This window comes from Heptranchias perlo, chromosome 12 (genome assembly GCF_035084215.1).
Source record: "Heptranchias perlo isolate sHepPer1 chromosome 12, sHepPer1.hap1, whole genome shotgun sequence".
Lineage (NCBI taxonomy): Eukaryota > Metazoa > Chordata > Chondrichthyes > Hexanchiformes > Hexanchidae > Heptranchias > Heptranchias perlo.
The window spans coordinates 30639540-30667483 of NC_090336.1; the positions used below are offsets into that span (position 1 = coordinate 30639540).

Sequence of the window (27944 nt, forward strand, 5' to 3'; positions counted from 1 at the left end):
CAATGCAGTAATTTAATTGTAGTGAATTATCACTTCAATGTCTATGACCTGAAGAAATATTCCAATAGAACAAATGGAATATTGTGCAATTAATGGTATAGTATTTTTTCACTGTTGGAAACTTGTTCTTTCCTTCATTGTCATTATTTATTTATTGTTTATTCAGAACTATTATATCTGCTGTCGTACTGTTATATACATTTTTTAGTCCTTAAAGCTCCTTTGCACAGTTTACAGTGCAGAGCTTTTTATGGATGGAAACTGGAATATGGAGATATATTTGTGAAAATAGCATTTGTATTGAAATCGTGCTGTACAATATTAACAGTGAAAGTCTTAACTATGTTATTTAGGGTGATAACCAGGTAAAAATAAATTGATTCAGTGCACTCAAAAATGGGGTGGAACCAAAATTGAGTGGTGGCTAGTCGCACTAACTCACTGCTGCATTGATGTTAGTTCTGATTTTCAGGCAGACCTGTATCCTGGCAGCCAAAGCTCCAACCTGAAACAGGCGGCAACCGCATGCATAAATGCAAATAGGGTCAAGTGACATCATTTAGATCCCAAAGTCATTTTTGTCTCTGCCTGCCTGATTACCACCAGTTCCTGCTCTTGCCCACCAATCTTGGGTGGTACAAGTCACGAGGTGACCATTTGGAGCGATAGTTAAAAAGATCCTCAGCTGCTGGCAGGTAACACTGGATGGAGCTTTTGGAGACTTTTTCCTGGCAGTCACTTGTGGGTTTTGCACCTTAACAGCTCTGAAATCTTGTGTCGTTTGTGCTGTGGGTTCTGCAGTCATGTTACCTGCTGCTCTGCAGTGTTGCTTCTTTCTGTTCCTGTTGCTAAATACACCTCCCCTTTAAGCTGTTGCTGCTGCAGGGCTTTGGCAAGTGGCCACAATGTCTGTCTGATTTCCTGCCTCTAAATCAGTGAACTGCCTATGGGGAGTAGGTTTCATGCTGGCAGTTCTCCGGCTGCATTATGTTGAGCGCTAACCATGATAATCAATCGGGTCCCATGCTAACTTCTCTAGGGGGCCACTGGGCATGCCCTGTTTACCAGGCACACACACAAATCACCCCGCAATAATACCTTTGTTAAACTGGCAGACAGAGGAATTTCAAATGAATGTGTTCACATGTTCATTACTAATATTCCACAATATGACTGAAGTAATTGCGTTCAGTGGTACTTGCAAGTATAGAATCATAGAAAGGTTACAGCACGGAAGGAGGCCATTCGGCCCATTGAGTGGGTGCCGGCTCTATGCAAGAGGAATCCAGCTAGTCCCATTCCTCTGCCCTATCCCCTTAGCCCTGCAAATTATTTCCTTTCAAATCCTTATCCGGTTCCCTTTTGAAGGCCATGATTGAATCTGCCTCCACCATCCCCTCGGCTAGTGCATTCCAGATCCTATCCCTCGCAGCAAAAAAGTTTTTCCTCATGTCACCTTTGGTTCTTTCGCCAATCAACTTAAATCTATGCTCTCTGGTTCTTGACCCTTCCGCCAATGGGAACAGTTTCTCTCTATCTACTCCGTCTAAATCTTTCATGAATTTGACTACCTCTATCAAATCTAATTAGGTGTAGCGGTGCAGCAAAAATACATCAATAAAGAGAGAGCGAACTTGTGTCTCACACATCCAAGAATCGTGTTATTCCATTTTCCTTGTATGAAAAGCTCGACACTGTCCATTGATGCAAAGCAGTTTAAGGATTAAAATGCATGTGATTCTTCTATCAGCTTTTTGTGTCACATAAGAAACATAAATAATGAGAACTGCCATCGAGGGGAGAAACCCATGCACCATCAATAGCATTGTCACTCGTATTTCAAAATATCAAAAATATGAAGACTGAAAAATAAAGCAGTCATTTTCTAACCTTTATTAACCTAGCCTCGCCCAAGAATAGTAGTCAGGGGTTTACAAGCCGTTGCCAATTTATTGAAATTTCCTTCAACAGTTAGCCTGTAATTGACTCTAGGATTTGCCTATTTAGATTACTTTCTCACAGGGAATATCTGAGCAGTGTAAAGTGGCAGACAAAGGTTAAACGCAACTCTATCTCAGCAGCGAGAGATCACAACTGTGCTACAGACCTTAGATGACCTGTTACCAACCCCGCGCGAGATCAGCTAATTTTTTTAAAATGTAGGATCAAGTTTGTCGTGCACCTGTAACTGGTGTTATTACAGCATTAATATTTAAAATATTTTTCCACATTTATGAATACATTGGCTAAAAATGGATGGTGTTGCTGTTTTCAAAGTTGAATTGAAATTGTAATGTAGGAAAGTGAAATTAAATTGTTCATGTTTTGTTCTTGAGCTACTTTCTAATTTATAGAAGTAAAACATGTACATTGTACTGTGAAAAGTGCTCTCCCCCCCCCACTATCAAACCAGGCATTGACTCACACTGGGATATAGTTCCCTGGTTGCTGGGTGCCCCCTCTCACCTCCCCTGAGTTTCTACCATCCTTTCCTGTAGATGCTGACTCTTGGCTGAGCTCATTCCCATCATCATTCAATGTTCATAGATGCAAACTGGTAGCAGGGGCCACTGGATAGTTGGAAACCAGACTGGTTTTTCCCCTTTGAGCTGAAGAGAAGACCATTGAGACCAACAGTAACAGTCCACCACCAACCAGACCGAGATCAGTTAACTTAGGGCAGACCAGGAGCCAAGCTTGGCATCTTTCTGGTTTGTGTACTCAGTACCACATCACAAGGTTCAGTTGTTAGGTGATGGGGAAGTGACCATTTTGTTTTTATATTTGAAGGATGATGTTTCGTAATCAAAATGCATTTCATATGTCTAGATGCAACTAGACAGATGTGGTTTATACAGTGCTAACATTTTGTAGTACATTGTACAGTGGCCACAAACTCAAAGATACAATTAATCCAATTTACCTCGAATCAATTCAGGAACAATGTCAAGAAAGGGGATTAAATCAAGAGACATAAACTTTCAGAGAGCATGGGAACAGGTTGAGTGCAAGAGGGACCAGTAATTCAGAAAGATGGGCCGCAAGGATGAAAAGATGTCAAGAAATGGACACAGCTGTGGAGTCGTGAGAGTAAGTTGGAGAGAAGAAGATGGGGTGAAAAAGATAGAGGTGGATTAGAAATAAATGATAGAAGAGGATTTGAGTACAGGAGCAAGGATGTCTTACTACAGTTATACAAGGCCTTGGGGAGATCAGACCTGGAGTATTGTGTGCCGTTTTGGTCTCCTTACATAAAAAGGATATACTTGCCATAGAGAGAGTGCAATGAAGGTTCACCAGACTGACTCCTGGGATGGCAGGACTGTCGTATGAGGAGAGATTGGGTCGACTAGGCCTATATTCACTAGAGTTTAGAAGAATGAGAGGGGATCTCTTTGAAACGTATAAAATTCTGGTAGGGCGAGACAGACTGGATGCAGGGAGAATGTTTCCCCTGGCTGGGGGGTCCAGAACGAGGGGTCACAGTCTCCGGATATGGGGTAGGACATGTACGACTGAGATGAGGAGAAATTTCTTCACTGAGGGTGGTGAACCTGTGGAATTCTTGACCACAGAAGGCTGTGGAGGCCAAGTCACTGAATATATTTAAGAAGGAGCTAGATAGATATCTAGATACAGAAGGCATCAAGGGGTATGGGGAGAGAGCGGGAATATGGTATTGAGATAGAGGATCAGCCATGATCATATTGAATGGTAGAGTAGGCTCGAAGGGCCGACTGGCCCACTCCTGCTCCTATTTTCTGTGTTTCGACACAATGTTATCTTTTATCCATGAGCAATGCCATGGAAGATCAATTTGTGTTTTTAAAATCTGTAAAAACTAATATCATGTTCATGTGGATTCAGCGATATCAGCTAGTATCCAGCCTGGTAAGATTTTATATTTGTTCTTTCCCAGAAATCCCCATATGGCTTCCAAAAATGCAATAAATATTTAAAAAGGGACCTACGCATTAAGTTGACTGTGCTGGAGTTGCAATTGCCTTGCATACTAAAATATTCTGCACAGTTTGAGGTAGTTAGGTTTGTATGAATTGTTTATTAGTTCCTTAACGGTGATATTGAAACAGCCCCAAGGATTAGCTCGAGCAGGCATATCCCATTTTACTCTTGGTTTTCAATTGGTGCAGTCACCTTCCACATAAAAGGTGGGATGGTATCTATTATTCCTGCTACACCAGGCTTGAAAGTAATTGAAATATGAAGCAGTTCCAAGTATAGAAAATATTAAGACAATTAATATTAAGAAGTTGTACAACATAAAATTCTTACTTGTTTGAGAACGGGGTGGTGCAGTGGCTTGGCACACTGGTTCAAATTCAGCCTGGAATGATGGAATGAAACTCCAGTTTGTTGATTCTACAGCCTTGAAATTTGGCTCTTCAGATATTTAGTGTATGAGCACTTAACACATCTGTATGAAATTCCATTGTTATCTGAACAGAGGCACTAACTTGTTTATCGTAAACGATATCGTGCCTCCGTTAAAATAGCAGACAGGAATTTCGTAGAAAAATGTGTTGAACATGCTTGTACGCTAATATTTGAAGAACCTGGTTTCAAGGAATAAGGGTCCTATGCAAAATGAGTTGGAGTGGTCTCAATCAGTTGTGAGTTGCTTTGGACCCACGGCACTAATTTAGCACTAGATTTGCAGTCTCCCTCAGAGGGACCATAAAGTGGCTGGTGTAAGAAATGGGAAATTTTATGCTGTGCAGGGAGTGCTCTTCTAAGGTTGCGATTGAGGAACATTGTTGGGGCACAGTAGACGGAGCTTTGCTCACTGGCTAGGCATGCTGAGGGTCCTGATGCTGACACAGGGCACCCAAAATGAGCATGCCTTCCAGGAGATCTTGCCAGTGATGGCCCCATCCCAAGAATGTATTTTTTTAAAAAAAAACAAACGTCACAGAACACTTGATTACGCTTGAGATTTTTTTCATGATATTGGTGCACGTTTGCAGATGTTACATCAGCTGGCTAGAAAATAACTGAAGTTTGTGGTTGTGTCACGCGTTGCCTTTAATCACTGAGCCATAAATATTACTTTGTGAATAAAGTAATTTAAAGTTACTATGCTTGGGATGGGTTGCGAGTTTTACTTTTTAAAAGCAACATTTTAGCTTTAATTTTATTTATTTAGTAATAGGTTTCTGTAGTATATTACCCATTTGTGGTAATCACAACGGGCCTCAACCTTTTTCTTAATCGAGGGTTGTGAATACAATGCTTAACATTTTAATTAAAAGATTGACCTACTAACCAAGAGAATTTTTTTTTCACTTAAATATTTATTTATATATTTATTTCTAATCAGGTTTCAAAACCAAGCGCCAAAGTCCATAACTTTGGAAAGAGGGAGCAGTCGATCAAGAGGAACCCAAATGCACCGGTAGTGGTGAGAGGATGGCTTTACAAACAGGTACAGCACCCTGCATTCTATCATTATGTTTGATTCTTCATCAACAAATGACACAGAATGCAAAGTGACAGACATAAACAGTGATGAAGTTAGTAAGAAAACCTAGATCCAATGTGTTGGAATTTTTTTCCCTTTCTCCTTTCACTGCAAAGAAACACATGTTTGAGTATCTGTGCAATGTACAGGCACAGACGTGTTTATAGTGGCCTGTTAGTGAATTTTAAAATTCAAAGTAATAGGTCTCAATGGGAAAGGAAACAAAGACGAGGAAATCTCTTACCAATATGAGTTTTTTAAACCACCCTTTTTTCAGAATGCCTTGGGGGAGGGAGTACTTCTCTTATGTACACCACCTTCTTTTAACTCCATCTTCTGAATCAAGCATATCAGGGTGGCTTCTTGGACGGGACTTGATAATGAGTAACCAGGTATTTAAGATATTCTGACTAACTAGGTTAACTATTTAAGATATATTGCAGCATTGTGCACTATGGCCACAGTAGTGAAGGGCATTTAGAGACCAGCATCTGTGCAGTAGGATGTTCATTGAGCTGGGATCAAGTCAAGTGCCTTGCCAAGTACTGAAGCTATTGCCTCTTTCTTCTTGTCTGCATCAGTAAAACGTTGAAGTTCACTTTTATTTATTGTGCTCCATGGTAAATTCATCAGAATCATTGAGTAAGCAGCTCGGATGAGAAGATTACTGTGCATGCCTTTGGACAGTTGAACAAAAGTTTTCATGGTTTTGCACTGGCTAGGATGGGTCCTTTGTTGGTGTCTGTTCTACTGGGATGATTTAAGATCGCGTTGTGCACCCTTTTTTTCTTGTAGGCTGAATTAGTATATAACATAGAGCCTTGGGGAACAAGTACAAAGTTTAAATCCATTAATTTGCACACTTCCAATTGCTAATACTAACATATCTTGGTGTTCTGACTAAGGACCATGGGTTGGATGCCCCTGGTCTAACTGGTAAAATCAAGTGACTGATGCTTATTCTTGGCTATGGTGAAAGCATTCAAGTTTTCATCAAGATATGATCAATCAGCAGGTGAGATTCCGTCTTTATTGAGTTGGCCTCTGCAAAGAAAAGTTAGCATAATGGCAGGAGCTTTGCACATACACATGGGCCTCGATTTTAAAAGTCAAAAAACGGGTGAGTTGGGGGTGGGAGGGCATTGAAAATTTCCACCATTTCAGACCCGCCTCCAGCCCGCCCGTTTCCGGTTTTCACGGGGGCGGGACGAGGGGCAGGCGGCCAACCCGCTCCCAGGAAGTGGGTCGGACCTTGAAAACTTTCAAGGAGGCTTCAGGCCTCCATTTTTAACTAATTCCCCATTTCAACCCCGGGGGGGCCGGGATTCCCAGGCCTTCTGTTTTAAGCCTTGTGAAAGGAGGCGAGAAGGCCAGAGACTGCAGGTAAGTGCCGAGAAAGGCACAGCTTGTGGGCCCGGAGGAGCTGGAGTGCTTCCCCCCACAGGCCCAACAAGACTACCTGCCCTGACCCCAGGCCCAGCCCCCGCCCCCGGATCCCATCCCCCCCGTGACCGACCCCTGATCCCATCCCCCAGGACTCGGGACCCCCGCCACCCCTGATCCATGCAAACAAAGACTTACCTGCAGCCGTCCTCTCCCTGGCTGGTCTCCCGTCCGACTGAAACTAGCCTGTCAATCAGCTGGTCAGTCGGCCGGGAAACTGACAAAAAAATAGACATCCTTATGTCAAAATCGTAAGGACGTCCGGGAAACCCGTACTAATGGGTTTCCCAACCTCAATTTAATCCCCCCGCCCCCTTCCCGGCTCCATTTGAAAATTGCGCTCATGGTATTCCTTTTAGTTCAAAAGGGAGTCAGTAGAGCACAATTAATTATAGTATGTGTCACATGCAAAAAGGTAAGGACCAAATCATGAGAATCATCAAGCCTGCTTCATTAGATACGGCACATCCACATACACAATTTACACACACTTTAACCATGCAATCTCCTGGGAGAGGCAAAAAGCCAGAGAAGAAAAATCCTGTGGCCAACTTAGTAAAATCTCTGGCAAATTCCTTTCCAACTCCCTAAGGCGGTCAAGCAAAACTCCAGGAGACTGCAATAGCACATTACTTTCTATTACTGGAAATGTCCTCTTCATTCAGGAATGTGCCAAATTCCCTTTAAAGAACACTTTAATTAATCCATATCCATCACATGATTAGGCCACACTACCTTGGTTAGACCACACTTGGTGCACAGTTCTGGTCTCCATATCATAAAAAGGATATAGAGGCACTGCAGAAGGCACAAAGAAAATTCACTAGAAAGATACCAGAACTGAGAGGATATGCTTATCAGGAAAGCCAGAACAGGCTGGGACCATTTTCTCTAGAAAACAGAAGGTTGAGGGGTGACCTCATCGAGGGCTTTAAAATTATGTTGGGGTTTGATAAGGTGGACAAGATAAGTCACCCAGTCCGTGTGGAATGCATCCCAGTTTGCTGAGGGAAGTAAGGATGGAAATTGCGGAGGTACTGGCCATAATCTTCCAAACATCCATGGATACGGGGGTGGTCCCAGAGGACTGGAGAATTGCAAATGTTACACCCTTGTTCAAAAAAGGGTGTAAGGGTGAACCCAGCTACTATAGGCCAGTCAGTTTAACCTCAGTGTTGGGGAAACTTTTAGAAACGATAATCTGGGACAGAATTAACAGTCACTTGGATGAGGGTGGATTCATTAGGGAAAGCCAGCACAGATTTGTTAAAGGCGCATTGTGTTTAACTAACCTGATAGTTTTTTGATGAGGTAACAGAGAGGGTCGATGAGGGCAAGGCAGTTGATGTGGTGTATATGGATTTTCAAAAGGTGTTTGATAAAGTGCCGCACGGTAGGCTTATCAAGATTGTGGCCCATGGAATAAAGGGGGCAGTAGCAACATGGATACAGAATTGGCTAAGGGGCAGGAAACAGAATAGTGGTGGATGGTTGTTTATCGGACTGGAGAGAGATGTACAGTGGTGTTCCCCAGGGGTCAGTGCTGAAACAACTGCTTTTCTTGATAGATATTAATGACTTGGACTTGGGTGTACAGGGCACAATTTCAAAACTTGCAGATAACACAAAACTTGGAAGGGTAGTAAACAGTGAGTAGGATAGTGATAGACTTCAAGAGGATATAGACAGGGTGGTGGCATGGGCGGACACGTGGCAGATGAAATTTCATGCAGAAAAATGCGAAGTGATACATTTCGGTAGAAAGAACGAGGAGAGGCAATATAAACTAGAGGGCACAACTCTAAAAGGGGTACAGGAACAGAGAGATCGGGGTGGGTATATGTGCACAAATCGTGGCAGGGCAGGTTGAGAAAGTGGTTTTAAAAAAGCTTATGGGATCCTGGGCTTTATAAATAGAGGCATAGAATGCAAAAATATGGAAGTCATGTTGAACCTTTATAAAACACTGGTTCGGCCACAACTGGAGTATTGTGTCCAGTTCTGGGCACCGCACATAAGGAAAGATGTGAAGACCTTAGAAAGGTTTCAGAAGAGATTTACTAGAATGATTCCAGGGATGAGGGGCTTTAGTTACGTAGTTAGACTGGATAGACTGGAGAAGCTGGGACTGTTCTCCTTGGAACAGAGACTGTTGCGTGGAGATTTGATAGATTCTCAATCATGAAGGGTCTCGACAGAGTAGGAGAGAAATTGTTCCCACTGGCGGAAGGGTCAAGGACCAGAGGACATAGATTTAAGGTGATTGGCAAAAGAACGAAAGGTGACATGAGGAAAAACTTTCTTACACAGCGAGTGGTTAGGATCTGGAATGCACTGCCCGAGGGGCTGGTGGAGGCAGATTCAATCATGGTCTTAGAAAGGGAACTGGATAAGTTCTTGAAAGGAAAATATTTGCAGGGCTGCGGGGGAGTGGAACTCGCTGGATTGCTCTTGCACAGAGCCGGCGCAGACTCGATGGGCCGAATGACCTCCTTCCGTACTGTAACCTTTCTATAATTCCACGCGTAGAGAAGATGTTTCCACTTGTGGGGGAGACCAAATCTAGGGGCCATAAATATAGGATAGTCACTAAGAAATTCAATGGGGAATTCAGGAGTACCACCTTTACCCAAAGAGTGGTAAGAATATGGAACTCGCTACCACAAGTAATAGTTGAGGTGAATAGCATAGATGTATTTAAGGGGAAACTAGATAAGCACATGAGAGAGGAAGGAATGGAAGGATATGTTGACAGGGTTAGATGAAGAGTGGTGGGAGGAGGTTCTTGTGGAGCATAAACGCTGGCCGAACGGCCTGTTTCTGTGCTGTAAAAGCTATATAATTCTATGTAATGTTTTGATAGTCTTGCAAAGCACGATAACTTTCAGTGGTGGGGCGGGGAGAGAGGGATGTGGGGTAGAAGGTGGGGGGTTGACTTTCTGGTATGTAACCTAACTTTGTAGATTTAATATGCATGATCTTTAGTTCTACCATCTTTATTCATCTCAAATAACCTATCCAACGGGACTGACTCTCATCCCGTATAATTTTAAAAGCCTCCATCATATACCCTGTAAGTCTGCATTCATCTAAAGTAATATCACTAATTCTTTGAGCCTATCCTGATATTCAAGAGTCCTAAGGCTAGGTGTGAATTTGGTATCACTCATCTGCGCTTTCTCCAGAGCCTCAATTTCCTTCGCTATGTGCAGGAAATTGAGGATTAAATATGCCCAAGTGTTTATAGCCTAAGTGTATTGCCCTGTGAATAATACTGGTTGATGCTTGAAATCATAGAATCATAGGAAGGTTACAGCATGGAAGGAGGCCATTCGGCCCATCGAGTCTGCGCCGGTTCTGTGCAAGAGCATTCCAGCTCGTCCCACTCCCCCGCCCTATCCCCGAAGCCCACCAAATTTTTTCCTTTCAATTACTTATCTTTTGAAGGCCAAGATTGAATCTGCCTCCACCACCCCCTCAGGCAGTGCATTCCAGATCCTTACCGCTCACTGCGTAAAAAAGAAAAGTTTTTCCTCGTGTCACCTTTGGTTCTTTCACCAATCACCTTAAATCTATGACCCTTCCGCCAAGACCCTTCATGATTTTCATACCTCCATCAAATCTTCTTGCAACCTTCTCTGTTCCAAGGAGAAGAACCCCAGCTTCACCAGCCTATCCATGTAACTAAAGCCCCTCATCCCTGGAATCATTCTAGTAAATCTCTTCTACAACCTTTCTAAGGCCTTCACATCTTTCCTAAAGTGCGGTGCCCAGAACTGGACACAATACTTCAGTTGTCGTCGAACCAGTGTTTTATAAAGGTTCGTCATGACTTCCATACTTTTGTACTCTATGCCTCTATTTATAAAGCCCAGGATCCCGTATGCTTTTTTAACTGCTTTCTCAACCTGCCCTGCCACCTTCAACGATTTGTGCACATATACTCCCTGATCTCTCTGTTCCTGTACCCCTTTTAGTTGTGCCCTCTAGTTTATATTGTCTCTCCTTGTTCTTCCTACCGAAATGTAATACTTCACAATTTTCTGCATTAAATATCACCTGCCACGTGTCCACCCATGCCACCAGCCTGTCTATATCATCTTGAAGTCTATCACTATCCTACTCACTGTTTACTACCCTTCCAAGTTTTGAAATTGTGCCCTGTACACCCAAGTCCAAGTCATTAATATCTATCAAGAAAAGCAGTTGTTTCAGCACTGACCCCTGGGGAACACCACTGTACACCTCCTTCCAGTCTTAAAAACAACTGTTCGCCACTACTCTGTTTTCTGTCACTTAGTCAATTCTGTATCCATGTTGCTACTGCCCCCTTTTTATTCCATGGGCCGCAATCTTGATGATAAGCCAACTGTGCGGCACTTTATCAAACACCTTTTGAAAATCCACGTACACCACATCAATTGCGTTGCCCTCATCTACCCTCTCTGTTACCTCATCAAAAAATTCTATCAGGTTAGTTAAACACGATTTGCATTTAACAAATCTGTGCTGGCTTTCCCTAATCAATTCACATTCATCCTAGTGACTGGTCATTCTGTCCCGGATTATCGTTTCTAAAAGTTTCCCCACCACTGAAGTTAAACTGACTGGCCTATAGTTGCTGGGTTTACCCTTACACCCTTTTTTGAACAAGGGTGCAACATTTGCAATTCTCCAGTCCTCTGGCACCACCCCTGTATCTACGGATGTTTGGAAGATTATGGCCAGTACCTCCGCAATTTCCACCCTTCCCTCCGTAACCTAGGATGCATCCCATCTGGAACAAGTGACTTATCTACTTTAAGTACAGCTAGCATTTCTAGTACCTCTCCTTTATCAATTTTTAGCCCATCCAGTATCTCAACTATATCTTCCTTTACTGAGACTCTGCAGCATCTTTTCCCTTGGTAAAGACAGATGCAAAATACTCATTTAGTACCTTGGCCATCCCCTCTGCCTCCATGAGTAGATCTCTTTTATGGTCCCCAATCAGCCCCACCCCTCCTCTTACGACCCGTTTACTGTTTACATGCCTGCACCCTAAAATTCTGTTTGCCTTCTCTATAGCTATCTTATGCACTGTTTGAGTTGTCAGCTATTATCCTCTGATCTCTCTCTTGATCCATAGCCTTTAACAGGTATGCTGCATAATATAAATATGGCTGGAGTTGCCCCACCCCAAAAGCATGATGCTGCACTTGCCCATGTTGAACGACATCTATCACACAAAGGCCCACTATCTAAATAAATGAGTATGCAATCTACTAATTCTGTATAAATTACTTTGTGCACATTTTCATATCTGATTCCGTTAATGCCTTCATCCAAATTGGTAATGGAAATTATGGACATGGTTGTCTCAATATGGAGCCATCTTGTGATTAGATCTCATTCCGATCTAATCTCATTAATGCCAGCCCTCTGTCTCTGAGATTTCAACGAATTACCTACCTAGCAGGAGATCTGGTCTACAATCCCATTTGACCTAAACTTTTCCAATAACCTTCTATGTGGCACTTTGTTACAGGCTTTTTGGAAATCTAGGGATGCAACATCAGTAGCATTACCATCATCTCATATTCTGGTTATTTTATCAAGTAGGTTTGTGAAGCTGTACCTCCACCTCCTGAAAACACGTTGGGTCAGGACGTCCCAGCCAGTGAAGTACTTTTTAAGTGTAGTTACTATTGTAACGTGGGGAAACACAGCAACCAATTTGTGCACAGCATGTTCCACAAACAACGACAAGAAAATCGACCAGATGATCTATTCATGGTGTCTGGTGAGCAATAATGTTGGCCAGACACCATGAGAACTCCCCAGCTCTTCCTTGAAAAGTGCCATGGGATCTTTTACATCTGAGATAACAGACGAGGACTCGACTTCATGGGATTATACAGCACAGCGGGAGACCGTTCAGCCCATTGTGTCTGTACCAGCTCTTTGAAAGAGCTATCCAATTAGTCCCACATATCTGCTGTTTCCTCATAGCCCTGTAAACTTTTCCTTTTCAAGTACATATCTAATTCCCCTTTGAAATTTACTATTGAATTTGCTTCCACCACCCTTTCATGCAGTGAATTTCAGATCACAACAACTCGCTGTGTGAAAAATGTTCTCCTCATCTGCCCTGTGGTTCTTTGGCCAATTATCTTAAATCTGAGTCCTCTGGTTACCGACCCTCCTGCCAGTGGAAACTGTTCATACTCTGAAAGACAGCACCTCCAACATTACTGCATTCCCTCAGTACTGCACTGAAGTGTCAGCCTAGATTCTGTGCTCAAGCCCCTGAAGTGGGGCTTGAACCCACAACCTTCTGACTCAAAGGCGAGAGTGCCAACACTGAGCCAAGTCTGAGTGATCATAAATCACATTCCTGCCTGTCAAGATAAGCAGTGTCTTGATCATGTAGTCTAGTGCATGAAAAGAACATGATTTGGCATCTGATCATTCTTTGCATGCTATTGCAAAGAAAGGGAAAGCATGTAATCTTGATGAGAGACAATAAGTGCAAAGTGGAAGGTTGGGCGTATTGGGTTATTTTGATAAATTTGGCATTTCAGGTTAATCTGTCCATTTTAAACACATTTTAGGTATTGCGAGATTGGCGGCCAACAGCATAAAAGGCCAAAAAAAAATTGGTATTAAAAATGTTCCCACTGACTGGCCGTAGTTCTTCGGATTATATTTGTTTGTGGGGAGAGGGGAAGAATCAATGGAATGGGTGGGGGAATGGTGTGATGGTGATAGTCTTATGGTGCTGATGTGTCTGTTGAATTACTGTCTGGTCTGGTGGAAAGTAGAGAAGCCTCATTTTGGTAAAACATTTTTCAGAGAAGAATGGGTGCTGAGACTTCAATCACCTGAGCTCATTGGATAAGTCTTTGGATAACTTATCATTGGTAAGTCTTTAACCAGTCAGTCAGATGCCACAGTGCAGTAGAGCTAAACCTGTCATTTCACAGAAGTGGGGTGGGGGTGGGGGGGAAGGAGAAAAGATCAACTCCACCCTCTGGTTCTCCACAATTTACCATGTTGCCCAGATCATCCTGTTTCTGCAGGAAATGTGGCAGTACTGGATTATGTTAAAAAGGAAAGACAGAACTCTCCCAATCGCTTTGCTGCTTAAGGCAATGAGCAGAAGAGGATCCTTGCTCTCCGCTGATTAACTGATTTTAGCCAGGGCAACATTAGGGGTGCTGCAGTTGGTAAATGTTACCCCGAGTTTGGGAGAGAGAAAATTGTCCAGAGTTGCTGCTCCTTATTTGCTCTTCATTAACTCTTGCTGGAAGTGTGTACGTATAAACATTGGACGAGGGCAGGATCAGGCTCAGCCGTGTTGTGTCCCCCTACCACAGACGAATAGTCTGCTAACATTCAGTGTTCCAGGTTGACATGGCACCAGCGGAACAAAACCTATGCAAGGAGTTAGGTGCCTTTGGGGCAGAAAGTGTATTAGAAAAAGGAGAAAGAAAAATGGAGGGGGGAAGTAGAAAAATCTGTGAAGAAAATTTGGAGTGTTGCAAGATTCATTTGGAACAGCGATGCACAAAATTGAATATGTGTGAAAGATACTGTGGGTCATTCAATTATCAGATGAAGATTATGGTTTATTTGTTGTGGGCTCCAGTCTGCTCAGAGATTGGAAACAAATGATATTACCCTGTAATAACCTGAGATTGTAAGAGTTTATAGAAACTTAACTGAACAATGGGAGCTGATTGGATATTTTTGCCCAAGGTTAGTATCTCTTCAACGGATTATTGCTACTACTCAAGACATTGCTGGGGGGAAGGAGATTTTTTTTTTAAATAAGAGGTTGAAACAGTGAATTTCAACATGCTCTGCTTAAATAAAAGGAATAGCATAACAAGTAATATTTAGTTCAGGTATTTCATTGTTCACTGTCAGAAGTAATTCAGTTACTAAGGAAGCAAGCAAATAAAAGCTTTAGCCACTTGAAGTTCCTATTAGCACTGATCCGTGCTAGTTTCAGGTTCCATTTCTCTTTGCCTAATAGCTGTGCTTTTTAGAAACATAATCTGAGGCCTGGATGTCACAGTTTGTTATTTAATGAAGATTAAATCTGTATTGATGATTGGAAGATGCTATTGAGACTCTAAGGTCACTATTATTCTTAAGCAGTAAAGATGAATTTAGGCAACTGCATGTCACTTGGTGTTGGACGATTGTTTGTTCACCCCTGAGACCTATAGGACTGCTATAATCACACTATTTGCTTTGCACCACCTATAGTATAACTGCAACTAGAAATCAGTGCAATGACTCTTTCCTCCATTCATCTTTGGTGAAACCAGTTTGGGTAGACTCCATGTGAGATGTCTTAGTGAACATAGGTCCATAGCACAAAACTTCTTTAAGTCAACACAAGTTGGTTCTAAATTGAGAGTTCCTCGAGGAAATCATGAGCATAAATATTTTAAGAAATTGAAAATGGCACAGTAAAGAAAGCTCATCCTTGATTCTGCTTCATGCATTACAAAGCCTGGGAGGGCTTATGTTCAATTATGTGATCGGCTGACAAAATGTATCCATTTGTGGAGATGAAGAGAAGATAGGGAGAAGAGTTTAATGCTCATAACAATCTTTCATACATATCAGTGGAATAGGAGGTGCACATATTGGGCCAAATCTTCCTGGAAAAATAAGTGCGTTAACAACTCCAGCGTTACTAATGCATAAATTGGCCAGCAAGTTCAGGGGACTAAGAGAGAGGCTGTGATTTGGGAATCTCGAGAATTTACTGGCCGATTTACACCGCTCCGATGTTTGCTTTGCACAAACGGCATCTCACCCTTAGCCTCCCCGTTATTTTTTAAGAACTTGCTGGATTTGCACATTAATTGCCATTAAACTTGTCACAGAAAGTTAAGGCTCATAATTAATAGTGTAGGTTCCCTTTTAACAATGTGATAATTGTTAATGCAATGCCAATCAATCGCTCCAGCGCAGAAAGGGAACAATTTAAACTGTTGCGTCTCATTCCTGCATGTGGTAAATTGTTGTTAGAGATTAAAAAAAAATTTTTTTTTTCTTTTCCTTTGTCTCTTTTTTTTCGCTCTCTGAATCCAATCTCCCTCTTTATTTCTCTTTCTGTACCTGGTTTGACTCTAATTCACCCTCCCTCTCCGTCATTCCCCTGCTTCTTTCTCAAACCTTAAATTTCATTGGTTAAGGAGATACACTATTGGTCCCATTGTTCACTAAGGCCCCAGATGCCCCGTTGCCCCCGTTATCAGCTGCACTTCCAGCAAGTTACGGCACAATTTTTTTTCAAGCTGATGGGTGCAGAAAAAAGTCTAAGTAACGGCGCACGCCGCGAGATGTTCCGCTGCAGCAAGGTTTGACCCATTATGTAATTATACAATGAGGCAAGCTATTCCTCCTGCCTGAATTGAAAATATCTGTAACTAAGCCATCTGCTCTCATGCGCTTTCTAACAGGATACCTTAGGGTGTCTATTATGTGTGCCCATTAAAACTGCAAAATGTAGCCAGAACTTGTAAGTGTCAATTTGATTTAGTATTCTTCATTTAGGCCAATTTCTGTACAGCGTACATGTTGCTCACGGGTCCTATGATTCTTTTAGTACTTGAAACAAATAAATGGTGTATTGAGCAAGATTGAGACTCCTGCCTCTTTCAGCAGCTTTGAAGCATTGATGTTCACATCGGGAAGGAAGGGACAATAGCTTGGATAGAAAAGAGTGTGTTATTTACCTGTTCAGATGTTATTTACTTTTTAACACTTGTGCAAAATGGATTTTGGTCACTTTGCTGTTTTCTTTGTGCTATATTTTAACATACTTGACTGGAACCATACCTGATCTCCCCTCTCTCTCTCTTCAGTTCTGTAAGGTCACCTGCCTTTTTACAGTTCTAGTGAAGGGTCACTACTTGAAGCATTAATCTGTCCATCATTTTTACAGATGCTAATAGATCTGCTGTGTATTTCTAGCATTTTACTTTTTTTATTTCAGATTTTTATCCTTATGACCTTAGGGTTACTGTTATTTTACGAGATTGACACAATCTGCACACTCAACTACATCTTATTGCATCTAATTTACAGCTGCTGTTATTATCTCAGTTACGTTGCAGTGCACGTGAGCTGTCAACACCTTTGTTGTCTTCATTAAAGCCACTCTGACTTGATGGATTATTGTGTGTTTATACTTGTAGGACAGTTCTGGAATGAGGCTGTGGAAACGCAGGTGGTTTGCACTCTCTGAGTATTGCTTGTTCTATTACAAAGGTTAGTACCCGTCTGACACTTCCTTGTTTTAAAATAATTTAATAGACAAGTTGGATAAACAGAAGCCATACATTGATTGTCACTATTGAATCTAGGTGTTACTTGATGCAATGCATGCCAGTTAAATCCCTGGCAGCGACAATATTGAAATGCAATGTTGATTTAGAATCTTTCATTTCCTATCCATTCTAGCTGTTTATAAGCATAGTTCCTCATCAGTTCTATAATAATTATTCAATTAATCAGTCTACGTGCACTCTCCTAGTGATTCGGAGGGAAATGCACCACCTTATGTGCTTAATAGATTGGAAGGAAAAAATAAGCTAGCGTTAATGATGCTGGCCACTATTCAGTGGCCCTCTATTGGAAAGTTAGAATATGTCTGTTGAAAACAGGCTCAGGTTTGGTTATGAAGCGTGCTCCCTTAGCACCTATGGTCAAATAGTCTGCAGACACTCGATGCCTAGGTTCACACAGGACCACTGGACTGAAATCCTGGAGGTCTGCTGGAGCATTTGGAGCTGTATCCTAAGGTGAGTCAGTCTGTTCAGGGGAGGAGGAGAGAGAAAATTGGAGAGGGGAGAGAAGAACAGGTTCTGCAAATGAATTCAGCAATCCATTTCATTTGAACATTGTTAATCTAGTTCCATCATTATCTTTGAATGCAGATTCTGTCTCTAATAAACAGACATTGCTTATCCAATGACATGAGTAGATTTTCTGTAATCTTTGCTATGCTTGTGTTTAATTCTTAAGAATGAATTGAAGTGTAGGTGAGATAATAATGCACTGACAATGTCAAATAATTGGAACACTTAATTAGAAAAGAAAGTTGATTGTTAATTTGATGTTGCTCATCTGCCAAATGTTTAATAGACAAATTAAATAAGCACATACATTCTAAGTTACGTTTGTGTTTTTGTCAGTGAAACTCTGTTTAACTGACTTTTTCAACACTACATGGTAGGTGTTTGAATATACCTTTCAAAACTTCTTTATATTTCAGTTTATGTATTATTTCTATAAATTGTTTAAAAAATTGGAAAATAAGTCTTTGGGTTCGGGAGAGGAAATCTACCAGAATTTCTCCTTCTGATTGATATCAGATAACAACTGTTGCAAAGTGTGGTTGTTGGATGACGACAGAATCAGGCTTGGTTTTGATGGCCTCCATTTTGAATAGCTTACCTACACTCACTGTCGAGAGTCAAGTTGGGGTGAGGTATAGGAGAGCTGCTGGACCCATAGAATCGTACCCCAGCATGAGTCGCTAACCATGATATGAGGAGCTAACTGGAGGGGAAAATGAAGAACAATCATTATTTCTGCCTTCGTTAAAATTTGTCTCGGTAAAAACAATAGTGTGCTGTCACATTCTGGTCGAGCTCTTGAACATTTTTCGTCCTGTAATTGTTTTGATAGATGAGTGCAATTAAGTCTGTAAGTATGTGAAGTAAATGAAAATATCTGTTAATATTTTAATTTGTTTTGTATTGCACAGACAGCAGAGAAGAGACTGTGTTGGGCAGCATTCCTTTGCCCAGTTATGTAATCTCACCGGTTGAACCTGAAGATCACATAAGTCGCAAATATGCTTTCAAGGTAGGATTCTGTGCAATAAATTGAGCACATATAGAGCTTAAAAAGCTCTTATTAGTCAAGTACTTTTGTAAAGGTATTGATCATAGCTTTGAAATGGTGTTTATAACCACAAAGGTAGATTTTAAAGATCTCATAGTTAATTTGTCATACAAAATAACTCTGGGCTCACTGGATGGCTTAGTTAAAGACACTGCCCATTGTGCTACTGAGCCATACAGACCAGTAGCTTGATGCCCAAGATGTGCCCCTAGTTATGAGGACATCCAGTGGCAATATTTAATAAGGTGACCCCCCTCGACTCCAAATACGCTGGAGGGGATAGAAATGGAGGTCACCTGGCACTTATGCCAGGACGTCAATTTTCGGTCCCTGGATCTTTGCGCACTGATACGCCAGTCAATAGAGTGAAGCTGAATCAGAACTGGCTGTGTGTTACTACCTTTTAATCACATTTTAAATTTACTAGCCATCTGTGTGCACACCAACAACAGAAGAATTCCATCATGAGTATGACCTCACACATCATCAGGTTGCACATGCACGCTGACGACATCCAGCTCTACCTCACCACCACCTCTCTCGACCCCTCCATTATCTCTCATTTGTCACACTGCTTGTCTGATATCCAGTACTGGATGAGCAAAAATTACTTCCAACTAAATATTGGGAAGACCGAAGCCATTGTCCTTGGACCCCGCCACAAACTCCGTTCCCCAGCCACCATCCCTCTCCCTGACCACTGTCTGAGGCTGAACCAGACCATTCGCAACCTTGGCATCCTATTTGACCCTGAGATGAGCTTCTGACCACACATCTGCTCCATCACCAAGTCCTCCTACTTCCACCTCCTTAATATCGCCCATCTCCTCCCCTGCCTCAGCTCATCTGCTGCTAAAACCCTCATCCATGCTTTGTTATCTCTAGACTTCACTATTCCAGTGTTCTCCTGGCCGGCCTTCCATCATCCACCCTCCATAAACTTGAGCTCATCCAAAACTCTGCTGCCCGGATCCTAACTTGCACCAAGTCCAGTTGACCCATCACCCTTGTGCTCGCTGACCTACGTTGGCTCCCGATCTGGCAACGCCTCGATTTTAAAAGTCTCATTCTTGTTTTCAAATCCCTCCATGGCCTCACCCCTCCCTACCTCTGTAACCTCCTCCAGCCCTAAAAACCTCCAAAATCGCTGCACTTCTCCAATTCTTGCCTCTTGTGTATTCCTGATTTTCATCACTCCACCATTGGTGGCTGTGCCTTCAGCTGCCTAGGCCCTAAGTTCTGGAATTCTCTCACTAAACCCCTCTGCCTCGCTACCTCTCTCCTCCTTTTAAAACCTACTTATTTGACCAAGGTTTTCCTGTCCGAATATCTCCTTATGTGATTCAGTATCAAATTTTGTTTGATAATGCTCCTGTGAAGCACCTTGGAATGTTTTACTACGTTGAAGGCACTATATAAATGCGAGTTGTTGTAGTTGTAGTAGTAGTAGTAGTAGTAGTATATTGCTCTCGTTGAGATTGACATAACAACCATTATCAAATACAACCTTCTACACTATTGGCATTACGTCATTGTCTCCAGGGTGTAAGATAGCTCTAAGTTGTGATTGGAAATAAGGAGGGCGTTGAAAATTATGGGAAAGCGTGAATTTGGGTAATGATCTTTCTGTTGCTGATGGTTAACCATTGGTTAACTGTTCGGTACCAATTGCCAACAGCTTTATTAACAGCTTTCCATTGTTTTGGCTGAAGTGAAAACTAAAATGAGGCTTGAAGCAGTACATTCTCCATTTCTCATCGGCTTGCTCACTGTAGCATGATTAGTCTGCTTTTAGCTTATAAACAATGACCTACTTGAAAGTGTACAGTTGTAATTACCTACAATCCCTTAACGTTGTGTTATATTGTTAGTTAGTTCTCTAATCGGCTTGTTACATTCATTGTGTGAATTGAGGTACGGAGTCCAAACTTTCAGAAGTGTTGAACAAATGTTTTAAATTAAATAATTAGTAGCACTAAAGTTCTTGCCAGTAATATTAAATAATCAAATGTCTTGAAGCAATACTGTCATCGGGTCATACCTGGATCTAACTTTCATATAATAGCTGGTGTATAAATATGCAGCAAACAGTTGGGTTTTTTTTGGCTGACCAACATAGGCTGCATTTCAAAATGACAATAATCACATCTACATTTGAGTCGTGCTAATAAATGTAAACTTGTCATAAAGCCTCACACCATTGTTACTCACTGTTTGACGAAACCCACAATTCCAAAAAGTGTCAAGATATACCATGAAGCGATGGATTCGGGCCATCATCTACAGTTCCCTACATAGTGAGCTCCTGCTGCTTCATTGCTGAGTGTAGGCCAGATACATCCCACAGGGATGGGAAATGATAGCTCAAGTTTTAATGGACCTATTGGTCCTTTGGTGGTGCCTTGTTTTCTCTCACTGGATAACAAGACCAAGAACATGGGAACAGGAGGAGGCCATTTAGCCCTTCGAGCCTGTTCCGCCATTCAATGAGATGATGGCTGATCTGTGACCTAACTCCATATACCTGCCGTAGCCCCATATCCTTCAATACCTTTTGGTTAACAAAAATCTATCGATCTCAAACTTAAAATTAACAATTGGGCGAGCATCAACTGCTGTTTGTGGAAGAGAATTCCAAACTTCTACCACCCTTAACCACTCCTGAATGACCTGGCACTAATTTTTAAGTATGTCCCCTAGTCCTAGACTCCCCAACCAGCGGAAATAGGGTGGATGGAGAGAAACTCAGTTCCCATTAATATCTTGAAAACTTCGATGACATCACCCCTTAATCTTCTAAATTCCAGGGACTACAATGCTAGTTTGTGTAATCTCTTCTCATCATTTAACCCTTGGAGTCCAGGTATCATTCTAGTAAATCTACTCTGCACTCCCTCCAAGGCCAGTATATCCATCCGAAGGCGTGGTGCCCAGAATTGAACTCAGTACTCCAGGTGTGGTCCAACCAGGACTTTGTATGGCTGTAGCATAACTTCTACCCCCTTGTTTCTAGTCCTCTAGGTATAAAGGCCAACGTTCCATTTGCCTTTTTGATTACTTTCTGCACCTGTCTATAACATTTTAATGATCTATGTACATGAACCCCTAAATTAGTCCCCTAAATTTGACCAGAAACTTAACTGGACCAGCCATATAAATACTGTGGCTACAAGAGCAGGCCAGAGGCTGGGTATTCTGTGACGAGTGACTCACCTCCTGACTCCCCAAAGCCTTTCCACTATCTACAAGGCACAAATCAGGAGTGTGATGGAATACTGTCCACATGCCTGGATGAGTGCAGCTCTAACAACACTCAAGAAGCTCGACACCATCCAGGACAAAGCAGCCTGCTTGATTGGCACCCCATCCACCACCCTAAACATTCGCTCCCTTCACCACCGGTGCACCGTGGCTGCAGTGTGTACTATCCACAGGATGCACTGCAGCAACTCGCCAAGGCTTCTTCGACAGCGCCTCCCAAACCTACGACCTCTACCACCTAGAAGGACAAGGGCAGCAGGCACATGGGAACAACACCACCTGCACATTCCCCTCCAAGTCACACACCATCCCGACTTGGAAATACATCGTCGTTCCTTCATTGTCACTGGGTCAAAATCCTGGAACTCTCTTCCTAACAGCACTGTGGGAGAACCTTCACCACACGGACTGCAGTGGTTCAAGAAGGCGGCTCACCACCACCTTTTCAAGGGCAATTAGGGATGGGTAATAAATGCTGGCCTTGCCAGCGACACCCACATCCCATGAACGAATTTTTAAAAAGTCTCTTTTGGACCTCCACTGTTTCGAACTTTTTTACATTTATAAAGTACTCTGATCTATCCTTTTTAGGCCCAAAGTGGATGACCTCACACTTGCCTACATAGAAATCCATCTGCCACAGTTTTGCCCATTGACTTAATTTATTAATATCGCTCTGTAATTTTATGCTTCCATCTATACTGCTTATAATGCTGCCTCTCTTCGTGTCATCAAACTTGGATGTGTGGCTCTCTACCCCGCCGTCTAAGTCGTTAATAACAACAGTGAATATTCAAGGCCCCAGCACAGATCCCTGTGGGACACCACTCGTCACATCCTGCCAATTTGAGTACCTGCCCATTATCCCTACTCTGTCTCCTGCCGCTCAACCAATTTCCAAACAATAATTTGCTCTCAATTCCGTGAGCTTCAACTTTAGCTCACATTCTCTTATGAGGGACTTTATCGAATGCCTTCTGGAAGCCCATATAAACAACATTCCTTGATATTCTCCTATCCACTACTCTAGTCACCTCTTCAAAAACTTCAATCAGCTTCGTCAGGCATGACCTACCCTTCACAAATCTATGCTGGCTCTCTGATCAGCTGAAACTTTTCAAGATGTTCAGTCCTCTATCCTTAATTATAGACTCTTGAAATTTCCTGACAACAGATGTTAGGCTAACTGGTCTATAATTCCCTGGTTTCCCCTCTCACCTTTCTTAAGGAGAGGAGTGACATGTCCGGCATGTAATCCTCTTCCTCTACTCTAAATACTGACGCAAAGTAATTATTTAACATGTCTGCCATTTCCTTAATTTCATCCACAATATCACTATTATTAGTTTTTAAGGGGCCCACATTACTCTTGACCAAGCTCTTTTTCCTAATACAATTGTAAAATAAATTTTGTGTTGGGGTTTGATATCCCTTGCAAGTTTCTTCCCATACTCCCTTTTTGTAGCTCTTACTGTCTGTTTTGTCACCCTTTGCCATTCTTTGTATCTCTCCCAGTCACCAGCATCTGTGCAGTATTTTGCATTTTTGTATAATTTTTCTCTTATGTTGCCCATTACCTCTTCTGTCACCCATAACTGCTTTTTTTGGCAAGTAGAGCTCTTGCCCCTTAGGCGTATAAACCGGTTCTGTATCACGTTAAATTCTTTATTGAACACGTCCCACTGATCTTCTGTCATTTTACCCTGTAACAGATTTGCCCAGTTTACTGTGGACAGTTTCTGTCTCATCCCGTTGATGCCGGCCTTACCTAAATTTAAAATCTTAGTAGCCGTTATGGGTTTCTCCCTTTCAAACACAAAGTTGAACTTGATCATATGATCGCTATTAGATAAATGTTCATGCACCATTTAGCTGTTAACTAAATCTGGCTCATTATTCATTATTGAATCTGATATGGCCTGCTCCCTTGTTGGTTCTGGGACATATTGTTGCAGAAAGCTGTCCTGAACGCTCAAGAAATTAGCTACCTTCCTGACATGAGCTCGTATTCTTATCCCAATCTATTTGAAAGTTAAAGTTCCCCATTAAAACCACTCTGCCTTTGCTGCATGCTTGTCTATTCTCTGCTTTTATACATTCTGCCATTTCACAGCTGCTACCAGGGGGCCAACACACAAATTCCACGACAGTCTTAAATTCTTTTCTATTTCTTAATTCTATCCATAAAGTCTCCACTGCCTGCTTACCTCTCATTATATCCTCTCATCATTGAAGTAATTTCATCCTTAATCACTAAGAAATGGTGACAGATTGGGAAAAGGGGAGGTGCAACGAGACCTGGGTGTCCTTGTACACCAGTCGCTGAAAGCGAATATTCAGGTGCGGCAAGCAGTTAGGAAGGCCTTCGTTGCAAGAGGATTTGAGTACAGGAGCAAGGATGTCTTACTGCAGTTATACAGGGCCTTGATGAGACCACATCTGGAGTATTTTGTGCAGTTTTGGTCTCTTTATCTGAGAAAAGATTTCCTTGCCATGGAGGGAGCGCAACGAAGGTTTACCAGACTGATTCCTGGGATGACGTATGAGGAGAGATTAGGTCGACTAGGCCTATATTCACGAGTTTAGAAGAATGAGAGGTGATCTCATCGAAACATATAAAATTCTAACAGGACTAGACAGACTAGATGCAGGGAGGATGTTCCCCCTGGCTGGGGAGTCCAGAACCAGGGGTCACAGTCTCAGGATACAGGGTAAGCCATTTAGAACCAAGATGAGGAGAAATTTCTTCAGAGGGTGGTGAACCTGTGGAATTCTCTACCACAGAAGGCAGTGGAGGCCAAGTCATTAAATGTGTTCAAGAAGGAGATAGATATATTTCTTAATGCTAAAGGGATCAAGGGATATGCGGAAAAAGCGGGAACAAGGTACTGAGTTAGACGATCAGCCATGATCATTTTGAATGGCGGAGCAGGGCCGAATGGCCTACTCCTGCTCCTATTTTCTATGTTTCTATGTTTACTCTTCTCCCTCTACCAGTTTCCCCATCCTTCCTGTAGACCTTATTATCTGGTATATTCAGTTCCCATTACTGACCATCTTGCAGCCATGTCTCAGTAGTGGCAACCATGTCGTACCCTCGAAGTTGAATTTGCGCCTGCAATTCATTCATTTGTTCCTTATACTCTGTGCGTTTTTATAAAGGACGTTTATTTGCGCCACACACCCGAACCTGTCCTTCTGCTCTAATGTTGTTTTTCTCACACATTTCTTATTTCTCTCTCCTGATTTAATTACTTTACATCTTTTAGTTTTCCCTTTACCTGAAGTGCCTAAAGCATAATTTCTGACTATTACTCTACTCTCTTCCATTTTGTTTATTATTTACACCATCCTCTCCACCTGAGGACCCCCCCCCCCCCCCATTTACTAGTTTAAAGTCCTTGTGACCACCCTATTTATCCTTCTCACTAGGACTCTGTCCCAGCCCAGTTCATGAGGAGCCCGTCCACACGGTACAGTTCCTTCCTGTCCCAGTACTGGTGCCAGTGTCCCATGAAATGGAACCCTTCTTTCCCACACCACTCCTTCAGCCACCTCCCTAATCTGCTTATCCCTATGTCAATTTGCATGTGGCTTGGGTAATAATCCAGAGATTAGAACCCTTGAGGGCCTGTCTTTTAATTTAGCCCCTAGCTCCTGGTACTCTCTGAACAGGACCTCTTGGCGCTTCCACTACATTTGCAAAGCTAAATCGAGAGGTACAAGCCTGAGAGTGAGAGTCTTTACACAATACAAGATAAATAGAGACGCATAATTACCTCTACCTCAGCAGACTGGGGGTGGTTACAGAAAGCAGATTCATACTTGACTCTGTCTGATGCTTAATATAAAGCAGTGATTAAATAAAAAACAGCTGTCGCAAAGTTATAAATTTATGCCTCGCTTAGATCCTATATTTTGTCATATATGCTGTTGAACAATGAACACTGGTAAGTTTTCTCTCCACATGACTTGGAAGACTCAGTCTGAAAGGAGCTTTGGGAATTCTGTTTGAAGCACTTTCTACAGTGAGCCTTCATCCACTTAAACAGAACTCGTCTGATCTTGCTGTTGAATGTTTTGAACGTTTTTGTGAGGACAGCAGATTATACCGACAGGTAAATGGCATTTCTTCAGACACATTGGGCCATAAATCACTCCTGAAATAACGGAGGAGCTCAATAGCGCACTCCGTTTTTAGTGGCGAATTGAAGGAGCAAGTTCCTGCGTTTGCACACTTTTTCAGCCGTGCGCCAAGTCACGCTGCACAGAGGCTGGGTTGATAGCGCACATTTTTTTTTAAAGAGTTCAAGTTCAAACAATTCAATGCCACAGAGCCTGCAGCAAGTATTTTCATGAATTTAATTCGCAGGAGCTGCGGTGAACGTTGCATCGCTGCTCTGCGCGGTTTCTGGGCCATGGTCAGCAAAAGACACAGCCAGATTTTCTGTTGGTTTAAAGTAACCAATATGGGTACTAAAATGCAGTGCAGCTATGTGAACCTGTGCATAGTGTTGGAACCTGGAGCATATGATAGACTGAAAGATCTTCTAAAATGCAGATATATGCTCTTTTTAATTTCAGATCAGCCTGGTGGTATACTAATACTAATGTACAGTTTCAAAGAACACATGATATGAATCTGTGACCATAACTTCTTCCCAAAGTGATTTCTTGATTTCACCCATACTGTAAAGGGAAGGCCACGGCCACAAACTTAGAAGCAGCAACTGGATTTGTAAAGGTTAGGTCTTACCTAACAAACCGAATTGAATTTTTTGAGGAAGCAACTGAAGTCTAGACAGGGGACTGTCCATGGATGCACTTTATATGGAATTCCAGAAGGCATTTGATAAGGTTTCACATAAGAGACTGTTAGCTAAAATTAAAGCTCATGGAATTGAAGGCAAATTATTGACCTGGTTAGGAGATTGGTTAGGTGGTACAAGACAGAGTCGGGATAATGGATATGTACTCGAATTGGAAGGAAGTGACAAGTGGTGTCCCTCAAGGATCTGTGCTGGGGCCTCATCTATTCACTATATTTATTAATGACTGAGATAACACAGTAGAGAGCCATTTATCTAAGTTTGCCAATGAAACAAAGATTGGTGGCATTGTAAGTAATGTAGACGGGGGCATAAAATTAGAAAGAAACAGTGATAGATTAAGTGAGTGGGCAAACCTGTGTGAGATCATCCATTTTGGACCAAAAAAAGGATAGATCTGAGTAATTTTTTTAAATGGTGAAAAGAGGAACAGTGGAGGTCCAAAGAGATTATGGGGTCCATGTACATAGATCACTAAAATGTAGTAGTCAGGTACAAAACACAATCAAGAAGGCTAATGGAATGTTAGCCTTTATAACTGGAGGGCTAGAATATAAAGGGTAGGAGGTTTTGCTACAACTATATAAAGCCCTGGTTATTGAAAGCCCTGGATTTTGAAAGGAATTGATCGGATAGAGAGAAACTTTTTCTGCTGGTGGGGGAGTCTAGGGCAAGGTGACATAACCTTAAAACCAGAGCCAGGCCATTCAGGAGAGAAGTTAGGAAACACTTCTTCATGCAAAGGCTCTTCCACAAACAGCAGTTGATGCTAGCTCAGTTGTTAATTTTAAATCTGAGATTGATAGATTTTTGTTAGCCCCATATCCCTTAATACTTTTGGTTAAGGCGGGTATATGGAGTAAGGTCACAAAGCAGCCATGATCACGTTGAATGGCAGAACAAGCTCAATGGACTAAATGGGCTACTCCTGTTACTATCTTCCTACATTCCTATTATCCACCATAATGGAGGGACACTCCCTGGAGAATCATTGAATTTGGTGGATAATATCCAGA

At 42.1% G+C, this 27944-nt stretch overlaps 1 protein-coding gene across 12 annotated transcripts in view; it reads left to right on the forward strand.

The window, feature by feature from the left end:
- plekha7b (pleckstrin homology domain containing, family A member 7b) overlaps positions 1-27944 on the forward strand; it is a 426620-nt gene that overhangs the window by 289065 nt on the left and 109611 nt on the right. For all 12 annotated transcript variants that reach the window (XM_067993877.1, XM_067993879.1, XM_067993880.1 and 9 more), the window contains 3 exons: positions 5339-5443; positions 17125-17197; positions 18699-18799. In XM_067993877.1, the coding sequence (XP_067849978.1) occupies positions 5339-5443; positions 17125-17197; positions 18699-18799 (279 nt within the window). The remainder of the gene's footprint in view (positions 1-5338; positions 5444-17124; positions 17198-18698; positions 18800-27944) is intronic.